General features: G+C 36.7%; 1 protein-coding gene across 1 annotated transcript in view; it reads right to left on the reverse strand.

Annotated features, from left to right (window-relative positions):
• STARD13 (StAR related lipid transfer domain containing 13) overlaps nucleotides 1-13,359 on the reverse strand; it is a 495,175-nt gene that overhangs the window by 293,227 nt on the left and 188,589 nt on the right. The window contains exon 4 of the mRNA XM_070471789.1: nucleotides 13,081-13,114. Within this exon, the coding sequence (XP_070327890.1) occupies nucleotides 13,081-13,114 (34 nt within the window). The remainder of the gene's footprint in view (nucleotides 1-13,080; nucleotides 13,115-13,359) is intronic.

Raw genomic sequence — 13,359 nt, forward strand, 5'->3', positions numbered from 1 at the left:
GCAGAAGGGGATGACAGAGGATGAGATGGTTGGATGGCATCACCAACTCCATGGACATGAGTTTGAGTAAACTCTGGGATTTGGTGATGGACAGGGAGGCCTGGCATGCTGTGATTCATGGGGTCGCAAAGAGTCAGACACGACCGAGCGACTGAACTGAACTGAACTGAAGTGAACTAAAAAATAATTTTAAAAATCTTAACAGACATTTCTTCAAGGAAGATAATGCAAGTGGCCAACAGTCATGTGAAAAGGTGTACAACATCATTAGTCATTAGGGAAATACATATTAAACTACAATTTCATACCCACTAGGATGGCTATAAAGTCAGATAATAATAAGCATTGGTGAGGATGTGGAGAAATTGAAACCCTCACACATTGTTGGTAAGATTTTAAACTGGTACAGTCACTTTGGAAAACAGTTTGGCAGTTCCTCAAAATGTTTAACACAGAGTTACCATACGACCCAGCAATTATAAATATGTATGCAAGAATAATAAATACATGCATACATGTTCAGTTGCTTAGTTGTGTCTGACTCTTTGCGACCCCATGGACTATAACTTGCCAGGCTCCTCTGTCCATAGGATTCTCCAGGCAAGAATACTGGAGTAGGTTGCTATTTCCTCCTCCAGGGCATCTTCCCAACCCAGGGATCGAACCTGTGTCTTCTGCATCTCTTGCATTGGCAGGTGAATTCTTTACCACTGAGCCACCTGGGAAGACCTAGAAACATATGTTCACACAAAAACATGTAGATGAAGATTTATAATAATATTAATCATAAGCCAACAGGTGGGAAGAATCCAAATGTCTGTAAACTAATGAACAGATAGATTAAGTAAGGTTTATCCATACAACAGAATATTACTCAGCAATAAAGAGAAATGAAGTACTGATACAGTGTGGATGAACCTTGAGGGCATCATTGGAAAAGAGTAACAAGGCATAGAAGACCACATATTTTATGAGTCCATTTATATGCAATGTCCAGAATAGGCATCTCTGTAGAGACAGAAAGTAGATTAACAGTGGCTGGCGACTAGAGGGGAAGACTGAGGGGAAATGCAAAGTGACTGCTAATAAGTGTGGGGGGATTGTTTCTGGAGTAATGAGAACATTCTCAAACTGATTGTGGTGATGGCTGCACACCTTTGTGATTACGGCATAAACCACTGAGTTGTACACTTTTTTTTTTCTATTTGAGTTGTACATTTTGAATGGGTGAAACATTTGGTACACAAATTACATCTCCAGTTATTCAGTTATTTTTAAAAAATCTATATCCTGTTAAAAAATAAAAATAAAAACACACACTCTAGTGCCAGATCACTTAGGCTGGAATCTATGCTTTACACTGAACCAGTAATGAAGCCCCAAGCTACTTAGTTTCTCTGTATCCAGTATCTTCATCTGTAAATGAGTGCATACTTTCAGTTAAGGTCTCAAGGGAAATTTTCACAGAGATAGAATTTGGCCTGGCCTCATAGACAGTGTTTTTATAGATTTTGAGATAAAGACCTTTAAAAGGAGGAGAGAGGGACTCACAGCTCTGGAGGACCCACTGTGTGCTAGGGTCTGTGCTAAGCATTGTGTACGTTACATCATTTAATGCCCTCTGCTTTGTACTTAAGAAAAAAGCTGACTTTGAAAGTGAAGTGATTACATGACAAAGTAGGGATTCAACTACAGGCCCAGAAGCAACTGTGTCTGGCCTGAATGATGTTTGTGAAGAGAGAAATACAGACAGCTAGAAGAGGGATTAAGGTGTTGTCTGACAGCGTGGGAAGGGAGTAGGCGTAAGTTGCAGTCAGACTGTTAAGGAACTTTGATGGCCAGACAAGTTTTCTGGATTGCATCCTATGGGTGATAAGGAACACAGAATTGTTTAGTTTTTAAAAAAGGCCATAAGGAGTAAGGATGTGGATGTATTTTACATGTAAAAATATAAATTCATCTTGTATGTTATTATATAATTTAATTGTGCCTTTCAGAAATGTTACAATATAACTCAAAATAGACATAGTCTGACAAGCATGCGTTTACTGAATTTTCCAGAAGAGAAGCTGGTTTGCTTCCACAATTGGAAGATGACTTTTATAGATGAATTAAAATCCTATCCAAGGCTCAGTTTGTTAATTTGAGCTGCTGATTGTTATCAAATGTCAGATTGATTTTGATGTGAGTTTTAGAGCTAAGAACAGATAGAACAGAGCTAAGAACAGAAGTTTTAAAACTCACTGAAATGCTCAAAAGATGAAAAAAAGTTGTGGTCTCACTTTATACAGGAGTTCAGTGAAAAGGAAAACCACCATATATATAACTATTCAAATGGAATAGCAGATTTGCACCATATACTCATTTATTCAGAAGTGTTACTTTTTGACTAGAAGCATGAAGTTTGGCCTATGCCTCCTACTTGGAAAAAGATTCTTTCAAGGCCATGAATTTAAGCAGGGTGTCCAGCAAGCATCTGAAGTATCTAGGGACTGTTAGAACTGGCATGCCACAATTGGCACCAGGCAGTTGAAGGAACAAGTTGCAAAATGCACTCTCAGTCCCAGTCTAGGTGGTATCCCAACCTCAAGTCATGCTGCTAGATTCGTGCCTGCATGTGGAAAGTCAAATGCACTGATGTGCTTTCTCTCCAAGCCAATGATTCTTAGTAGAGATCTTACATTTCCTAGAAGGGTGCATTTGGGGAAGAAAATGAAGGAATGCATTTTTGTTTACTCCAAAAATTAGGAGTTTCTAATCAAATTTAGTGACTATCCTGAAGGTCGTGGGACAGGCAGGCCCAGTGAACTTTCCTGCATTCTACATGACTTTCAGATCTCTTGCCACATACATTTTTATCTGAGATTCTCTGAGACTAGACGTTAACTCCATTACACATACAAATAGAAAGTAGTTTTCACATGGCTTTAATATGCACTGAATTTGAGCAGGCTCCGGGAGTTGGTGATGGACAGGGTTGCAAAGAGTTGGACATGACTGAGCAACTGAGCTGAACTTAACTGAAATATGACCATCTATGTTTAAAGCATTTATTTTTTAATTACCTCGGTTTCTCATTACTGTTTCCATACATCAATTACACAATTTCTCTATAACCTCTTGTGCTAAGCTTTCTTTTCTAATCCATTCTCACTTTCTGTTGCTCACGGAACGAAATGCTCTCTAATGGCTTCCTAAATGTGAGCCTGGTTGAATGCATTGCCATGGGTGGTGGAATTTCAAGAAAGGAGATAGATTTTGTTCTCTGTTTCATATATAGCAAAGGAGATTAATTATTGTGACATTATACATGAACAAAGCTCAGCTCATTTACAAGAAATCAAACTTTCTTATTTTTCTCTACATGAGTTGACAATTTGTCTTGACATCTAATCTTTACTTTAATTAAGGTTATTTTCTCCTGCCTTTTATCATACACATAAGTCTGTTATTACTCATCTCAACCCTGGTTTTATTCTAATTTCATCCTTATCTCCACTCCTTCATATTCCTATACCTCTTCCATCAAGTGGCTTCTCATATTCTTACCTCTTTTTTAAATCCAAACCTACTCATTATAAGTATCAGATTGCTTCATTATATCTTTTATTTTTTTTTGTTTGTAACAGCCATTTATTTATTATTCATAATAGTTCAAAAGCAAACATCCATCAACTTACGAAAGGATGAATAAAATATGGAATACCCATACAATATTATTTGGCAAAGGAATGGAGCACTGATACTTGCTACAACATGGATGAACCTTGAAAACATTACACTCAGTAAGAGAAGCCAGTCATAAAAGACTACATATTACATGATTCAAAGTTCAGCACAGACAAATCTACAGAGACAGAAAATAAATTAATGGAGGAGGAGATTTAAGGATATGGGGAGTAATTGCTAAAGGGTCTCTCTTCAGGGTGATGAAAATGTTCTGGAATTAGTGGTGATGGTCACACAACTCTGTGACTACACCAAAACCCACGGACTGTACACTTGAAGTAGGGTAGCTGTATGGTATGCTAATTGTATCTTAACAAAACTGTTACCAAAAAAGCAGAAGTGGGGAAGATGGCATCTATTTCTCCTCCTACTGAACCTGGCCAGCCTTTGAGCAACAGGATACAGGGTTAGGCAGTGCCAATTATCAAGCTGAACATTATAAATTAAGTACACAATCATTTAGCTTTCTTTTTGGTTTTATTTATTATAGTTAAGTTATCTAGTTGATTTTTGAAATTATATGAATCTCTCATCCATAAATATCCTTTCAGAGCAGTAGGCTGGGTATACTTATTCATTATGAAATTTATTATAATTGTTACACTAAGTGGTCATAGTACTTCATTACTGAAACAAAACACTTCTCACATTTTATATCTGAGAAAACAGAATGTGACTTATTCAAGATAACTAGTAAAGAATGAGCTTTGATATCTTAAAAGTTAGAACATCTTGACTTCTCCTTCTATTTTCAATTTATAGCCTTGTGTCCACTGTTAAAATGCTTTATCATGCATCATTTGGGTACTCAGTAAACATAAGTTATAGTTGGAGGTGATTATGGGAACTTTGAACAGATCTAACTATTATTAATAATAATAAGGCAAGTAGTTGCCACTATGCACTGACCAAACTCAGTACTCTCTATCTGTTATCCATATAACCCCCATAAAAATTATGCCAGATATGTATATTAGTAAAATGAGGCTTATTTCAGTAACTGAGGTTCAGTCAGTTCAGTCACTCAGCTGTGTTTGACACTTTGCAACCCCATGGACTGCAGCTTGACAGGCTTCCTTGTCCATCACCAACTCCTGGATCTTGCTCAAACTCATGTCCATTGAGTCGATGATGCCATCCAACCATCTTATCCTCTGTTGTCCCCTTCTCCTCTGGCCTTCAATCTTTCCTAGCATCAAGGTCTGTTACACTGAGTCAGTTCTTCAAATCAGGTGGCCAAAGGATTAGAGCTTCAGGATCAGTCCTTCCAATGAACACCTAGGACTGATCTCCTTTAGGATTGACTGGTTGGATCTCCTTGCAGTCCAAGAGACTCTCAAGAGTCTTCTCCAACACCACAGTTCAAAAGCATCAATTCTTCGGGGCTCAGCTTTCTTTATAGTCCAACTCTCATATCCATACATGACAACTGGAAAAACCATAGCTTTGACCAGATAGACCTTTGTTGGCAAAGTAATCTCTCTGCTTTATAAGTGATTTTTTTTTAATGCTGTCTAGGTTGGTCATAGCTTTTTTTCCAAGGAGCAAGCGTCTCTTAATTTCATGGTTGGCAGTCACCATCTGCAGTGATTTTGAAGCCCAAGAAAATAAAGTCTCTCACTGTTTCCACTGTTTCCCCATCTATTTACCATGAAATGATGGGACCAGATGCCATGATCTTAGTTTTTTGAATGTTGAGTTTTAATCCAACATTTTCACTCTCCTCTTTCATTTTCATCAAGAGGCTCTCTAGTTCTTTGCTTTCTGCCATAAGGGCGATGCCATGTAGGACCACCCAAGATGGATGGGTCATGGTGGAGAGTTCTGACAAAACGTGGTCCACTGGAGAAAGGAATGGCAAACCACTTCAGTATTCTTGCCTTGAGAACCCCATGAACAGTATGAACTGAGGTTAATAGACATTAAAATAATTTGCTACAGCATATGCCTCTATTCTATTAACTGACAAAAAGATTGAAACTTTTTTCAAATAATTTGTCTGGAATACTATATTGCTTACCTCAAAGGATTGTTACAAACATAAAAATGCACAATTATTTCATTCATTCATTCATTTGACAAAAATTTATCAAGAATCCAGGATGTGCATGTACCAAGGAACAAAAAATGATAAATCTTGGTCTGATCTCAAGGACCTTGCAGTAGAATTAACTGACTGTTATAGGAGCCATGACAGGGAGCATCATAACTTGTCATTGTGCTGGGTTTACTCTGCTTGGGGGAGTAAGGGAAAGTTCAACAGAGGGATTAGCCTCTGATCTGCCTCTTGAATGTAAGGAGGAATTTAGTAGGTGGAGAGGTCAGGGAGCAGCTTCTTGTTTCTCCAAGGAGTGAGAGAGCAGAGTGTGCTCAGTGAACAACATGGTAGATTAAGGTGCTGACCAGAAAAGGAGCAGAGGAGCTACCATGTTTCCAGGTTGGAAGGTTCTAATGCGGGGTGAGAGGAACCACAATTGCCAGCTCTTGGTGATGGTGCCCATACACTAATGTGATTTTGGAATCTCTGTTCCTCTCTTAGAGGAGGATGTTAACAAAAGACATACACATAAATTTGAGGGCTGTAACTGAATAGTATTCAATGATTAAATTCTGTAAAAAGTAATATGGGGCAAAATATTGTTCTTTTAAAGAATATGTTCAACTTTTTGGATTAGGACAATGTTCCATAAAAGGTCCCATATTTTCAAATGGATAATTTCAGGGCTGCCTAGGGGAAGGGGCAGCTTCACAAAACAACTGGAGCCTACAAGAAATCATTTAGACCTACCAGTATTTCTAAAGACTGAATAATGGCTAGAGATAAATATACATCAAAGTTATTCATCTGTAGTAATGCTGCAGTCAATATGATTGAAAATTTTCCATGGGACTATATTTATTTATAATAAAAGTGCAATGAAAATAATGGTGTGTGAAAGATGCTTTCAAGAGTATATATTTGAATACAGCATACTTATATAAGGCAATTTCAAAAGCAAAAGTTATGGCTGCCTTTTAACTCTGGTATTTTCCTTAATGCCCTATTTACAGAGATTGCAGTTTCAAGAATAATAAATATAAACATTGACTAATCTCAAATCTATTTATAAGATGTGGGTATATTGTAAAACTGCAAAATGAAATAATACTTTATTTTCAACATTAACTTTATGTAAGAAACCAACATGCTATGCATAAAAGTAGAGAGGTCCATTTTTATTAAAGGTAGCAAATAAAAACATAAAATCATGCCATTATTGAACAGAAATTTTTTATGTTTTCCTTTCAGTTCATGAAACAAATAGGACATAAGGTGAAAAGGATAGGTTTTGGCTTAGTTCTATTACTTGCAAGAAATGGTACTGAAAAACAAAATGCATTAATACTTCAATGCTCCTGATGGAAGAAATTATCCAGAACAAAGAAAGATTCTCTTAACAAGATATTATTCTTTCCCTGTTGCCAACAAATAAGCTTCCAAGTGCTGTAACTGCTCTTCTGCCTTCTGGTCGTGGTCTCACCTATTCCAAGTCTTTTACCCTCTAAAAGAATAGGCCTAATTTTCAAAGAAACAACAAAGCGGAGAAATCAGGTACTGATTTGACTTTTATCATTTAGGATTTGCTCAAGTCTGGCTTCTTCCAAGGCACTCTGGAAGCAACAACAGGGTCTTCCTTGGTGGTCCAGTGGTTAAGACTCCAACACTTTCATTGCAGGTGGCGCAGGTTTCATTCCTGGTTGGGGAACTAAGATCCCACACACTGCATGGTGCAGTCAAAAAAAAAAAAAAGAAGCAACAACAGCAGCCCTAAGATCAAACCTCTTGGTTTGCTTCAATTTTGGTCTCCAGAACTCATTTTATTATAAATGATTACTATTACTATTTATGAGGGAATTTTTAAATAAAATTTCATTAAAGTATTTGCAACAGTAATTTTTCTTAGATTTTAAGGATCCTGCTGTGTCCTTGCCATGTTTATATTCTAAATTGCAGAAATATAAATATAACAGAAAATATCCACATGTTTTGATCACTTTATGCATTGTTTATTTTCTTCCCCATTAACTTTAAGCTCCTTGACGGAAGGCACTGTCTTGTACTTCTTTGTATTTATTATGTAATGAATCATAATGCTTATGCAGATTAACTCAATAAATTTATGAGTACATAAAATACAGTGGTTGAGTTTATGGATGGACAAGCAGTAGCAACTAACAACCCCCAGTGCCCACCCCCACCCCACTATACTCCTTGAGAAGTATTTGTTTAGTGAAAAACATGGACAGAAGAGCCTGGAGGGCTATAGTCCATGAGGTTGCAAGGAATTGGACTTGACTGAGAGACTAACTCTTTGATTTACTTTTTTTTACGTGAGCTTAAAAATCAAATAGAATCAAGTTTAAATTCCAACTTTGATACTCATTGAAAAATTTAATCTCATTGATCCTTATTTTTTATATGTAAAAACTGAGGACAATACCCCTTATGATATAGGGCTTCTTGAGGATTGAATGAGTGAATATTCATAGATAATCTATCATAATCTGGAACACAGTAGGCACTCAATAAACACGATCCTCTATTTTCCCCTAATATCTAGGCTTAATATCCCAGTTCTTCAAACTGGGTACCTAGCAATGTGCCAAGAGTGTCACAAAGCAGCTGGATAATCACGATGATTTTCCTCCTGCATATATGTTTTTCTATGGATGGTACATAACTATATTAATATAAAACAATTGTTCAGGGATACTTCTACTCATCAAATGTTTTTGAGCACCTGTTATATAGCAGCAGTCAGCTGAGCACAAGGGCTAAAACAATTAATAAGACATAGGCCACCTAGTCTAATGGAAAGAAAGAAAGGAAGGAAGGATGGAAGGAAGAAATTAAATTCTGACAAGTGCTATGAGGGAAACAAAGAGACTACAGAGATTAAAACTGGGGTTGGGGGAGCCAACCTCTTCAGATAGAGTGGTCAAGGAAGAGTTTTAAAAGCAGCGGATGTAAGCTGGATGACGAGGAGAAGACAGCCATGCTAAGTACTGGGGGACAAACATTTCAAGTGGAGGGAATAGGAACACAAAAGTCACCTGAATTTTTCAGGTAAAACAAATTTCATCTTTGCTGGTTTGATGGTTTCCCTGACTTCCTGCTATATGGGACTCTTTCAGATACTTAGGAAGCTGCCCTGGAGAAGACTTTGAACACCAGCTGCAAGAGGTAGGAATGGTGGATAAAAACTACTCTCCTTTCCCTCTGTATTTAAGTTGGCAGCTTACAAGGGCTATAACTAAGCATCCAGAATAAGCTGGCACAACTCAAATATGGAGGGAAAGAATGCGAACTACATTTACATAGCTCTTAAGCTTTATGTGGCACTTGCATTTCATGATAGAGATTCATACAAATTAATATAAAATAAAACCAAATTTCCTCTCAGCAGACGCTGGATGCTTTCCTTTTGCCTCATGTGGGCATATTGCCACAAATGGTAATGGCTTCTCTTTATGTAGCCATAGGAAATCACAATTTGAAAAAATACTAAATGATCGTAACTTTCACTAGTCACACATTTACTGACAAGCTCTGGTTTCGCTAAAGTAATCTTATGAGAAGGGGATTCAAGTTGGGTAAGTTTCTTGAAGGAGGGATAATTTTATCTCATTTGTCCTTGTGTTGCTAAGACCTTGCACAGTGCTAGGGACATAGTAGATGTTCATCACTCTGAATTAAAATGAAGCTAATTTTCAGTTGAGATTGGTGAGGGGCACTGGGGATTTCTCGCTCTTGGGCATTTGTCACTACAGTTAAATTCCAGTGAAATGGAAGAACGTGAACATTCCGTAGCATATGCTTCTGTTCAGTCATTGGATTTGGCTGCACTTTTGACTACCTGCATATTCTGCATCTCTAAAACCTGGGAAAATTCTTCTTGAGACAGAGTCTTCATACGCTTGATAATGGGTCTAACAAAATGCCATAACACATGAAGCTGAGGGGGCAGAAAGTAATTAAGTGCTTTCAAGAAGGAGGAATACTTAGGGCCATGAAAATCCCTCTGAGACTGTGCTTAGAGGAGCTGTCCCTGCTACACTAACGAAATTACGGAGAAAAAAATGTAAGCAATTTCTTCAGATGTGACCTTATTTTCCTTAGGTTTTCAAATCATTTTCTAAATGGAAGGGAATTTCTTTTCTTTTTTACAATCTGGAAGCAAAAATATATGTTGTATGAGAAAACCAGTGTGCCAGTGCAAGATTCAAAATTGTTGATAGTGAGCAACACTGGAATTTGGTCTCCTACTTACAAATTTGAAGAAAGAAAAAACACGTCCCATGAGAAAACTGAATTTAAGGACAGATTAAGTCAACCATAACTATATGGGTTAGCATTGAAACATTTATATTAACTTCAAAATGAAAAGTCATTAGGGAAGTCATACCATGGTATGTACCATTCATTTCCATTTTGACTTTTTGTCTCACAAAGGTCACAGTATGACAGGCACAAATTCAGAATTTACTCCATTGTTATCATAGCAAACATTTCTTCTATTACTAGGCTAAAATATTCTGTCCTGTTGGACAGTTTTAACTCCTTTAAAAAGAGTGTAGTTACTTAGTGACACTATCTCTTAATTTATTAGTGAATGTAACAAAACTGACTGGCCTTTAGACCACCACCTCCTTGTGCCTCAGCTTCTATTACACTGGGTTCCCCATTTACCCCTCTCCAGTGACTGAGACCAAAGGAAAATGTAGATCATACCATTTTAACACACAAGAAAGAATCATAAGGAATCACCTTACAAGGACAAACAGTGAGGTTGAGTCATGGCATGTCCTTCTATATCATGTTATATCTATGTCCCTATATACTGAATAGTCTATTCTGTCTGACCTCCATATTGCATCTTTGGTAAAGAATACAGATAGAAGCTCTTGAAACCTCCAGTCAAGGAGCAATGATGGGAAGCCAAAAACGAGGGGAGCTGACTTCACATTTTACAAACAGCAGGAAAGAATGACCACTAAAAATTTAAATTGTTAAAATAATTTAATTTGAAAAATGAGATTTAAAAAAAGACGGCAGCTGTAATAGAAAAGCCCAAACTTATGGACAGTTTCACATTTTCATGGAAATCTGAATTAGGCTTCAAAAATTCTCCTCTGATTTATGTGTGCAGAAAAATTGTCCTCAGACACCCTTCACCAATACTTCCTATTCCCAGAGCACTTTGTATAAATATTTATGTGAAAACTGATTTGACTCTTTTCTAGGTTCTGCTGGCCTGCTTGCCAATGCCAATGCTTTTTTTTTTAAATGTCAAGATGAAACACTAGCTGGCAGAGTAGATAAGCAGCTAAAAACTGAGGAGTCTCTGGTAGACTGAAACCCCACTGCATGATACCTGGATACTTGAGGATAAGCTGGTACTTTTATACCAGATCAGAGCCATCAAAGCTGAAATTCCTCATTGGAGATTTGTTAGAAAAGTATTTGTCTATTCTGACTAGAAGTTAGTGGCAGTTGTTTCTTATTTACTCTCTTGACAGTAATTTTGTATGATGGAAAATATCCTTTAACTATAACAAGTTGGGTTTGCTTATGATAAAAAGAAAATAAATCTATCACATTTTAATTAAAATCTTAGCACGCTGCTTATTTGTGTAAATCCCCATTTGGTGATTTCTGGAGTGAAACACAGTCTTTGCTGACGTAAATCCAAGATCGACCCCTTGAGCTTGAGTTGGAATTTCAACAGAAAGTGATGAAGCACAGAGGGTTCTACTTAGGGCATAGTTTACAGTTTGGGACACATTCATAAGATTTTAAAAACAGGTGTCACTTATATCCCACTCAGGTGTCAGGTGGTTGAGGGTTATGTACCATTAAGGTCTCAAATATAAAAATGCATGCATGCATGCTAAGTCACTTCAGTCGTGTCTGACTCTTTGCGATTCCACAAACTGTAGCCCGCCAGCTCCTCTGTCTATGGGATTCTCCAGGCAGGAATACTGGAGTGGGTTGCCATGTCCTTCTCCAAATATAAAAATGGATATGGACAGAATTGTGCATGCTTGATGCTACAAGCACTTCACAGAATGTCAGGAGTAACTCTGTTTGGTGATTCTCGGTACAGTTGGTGGGGCCAGCACATTGTCAAGGATAATTTTGTGATGCATTTCCAGCCAGTCACTTTGCTTGGTGGTCCAGTGTGAACGTCCCCTTGCAAGTCTCCCCAAGAGATAGAGCAGTAGATGACTATATCTAGAGACCTTTGCAAAGCTGATGCTAATTTGAACTGAAGCTGAGATCTTGGGTTTTTGAGTAGGAACTAAAAGTTTTCTCCAACAGATTAAAGAAAAAGAGGCCATTGAAAACAAAAACAATGATGGTTACCAAAAAACAGGGCAGCATTACAGTATTATTTTTAGTGGCATTATTTGACAAGTTCATTTCAAAAAAGGCCCTAAAGATATTAACTCAGACAGAGAAAAGAAGTTTTAATTTTTTCATTGAACTTTTCCAGAAACATATTATCTTCAATATGTGAAGAATGTGGATAATGGAATTACACGAAGTTTTTGAAGTGGTTTCCTTTCAAGTGTAAACATTTAAATGACCATATGAAGTAAGGACAAATGAGAAGATTCAGAATGATGTGTCCACAATGACTGGTCAAATAAAGAACTGTTCAAATAAAACAACAGTTGCTAAACAGATGGTAAGAAGTGATGATTCCAGGGAGTTATTCTTATTTTATGTAGTTATTGAAATAAGAAATTCAATAAATTAAGATGCAAAATATTTTGATTTATGTATAAAATTTCCAAATATAGCAGATAAAACAATAAAAATTGCTACTTTTTTTTATTGTCAAGAGAATTTAGCAGTTGTTTTGGTACAGCTGTTATTTTCTTACTATTTTTTCTATAGTATACATTTCAAGACAAAGTCTGATTATGCAAAGGAATTTCTTTTTTAAATTGCCTTAATTTTTTTCACATATAATCGTATAGTATTAATAGCTTCAGATGTATAATGATTATTTTGTTATATATATATTTGTATATATAGCAAAGTGACTACCAAAACAGATCTAGTTATGTGAAGTAATTTCTGCGTGTATGAACTAAACCCACTATATGCCTGCATGAAGACAAGGGAAAAACTAAGTGAACTGATCCAGTATTCAAGATGTAGAATACACTCAGATTTAACATCATACTGTGACTATCAATTACTCTGCAAGACATGTGGTATGCTTAAATTTATAGCAACTAGGCAAGGCTCTTTAAACAACTTTCACAAAGAGTAAAACAGATTTCCTCAAAGAGACTTACCTGCTCTCTCTTTGCTTCGTCTGTCAGAGAGCACCTGTGTTAAAAAAAAAAAAATCAAGACTCTCTTAATATCTCAAATTTATGCTGCCGTCATTAAGAATATCATCGAGTTTGAAAAAAATCAGACTGTAAAATTAGAACTGAATGACCTTCAGAAATGAAAGTAAAATGCCAATTAGGGTAATGCAATTGCATGATGTTAGTGTGCACAAAGAATCTGGAATAATAAAAGCAATACTCAATGACAAGGAAGATGCCTGAATCTTTTTTCTCAGATGT

Source organism: Odocoileus virginianus, chromosome 8 (assembly GCF_023699985.2).
Source record: "Odocoileus virginianus isolate 20LAN1187 ecotype Illinois chromosome 8, Ovbor_1.2, whole genome shotgun sequence".
NCBI classification, from domain to species: domain Eukaryota; kingdom Metazoa; phylum Chordata; class Mammalia; order Artiodactyla; family Cervidae; genus Odocoileus; species Odocoileus virginianus.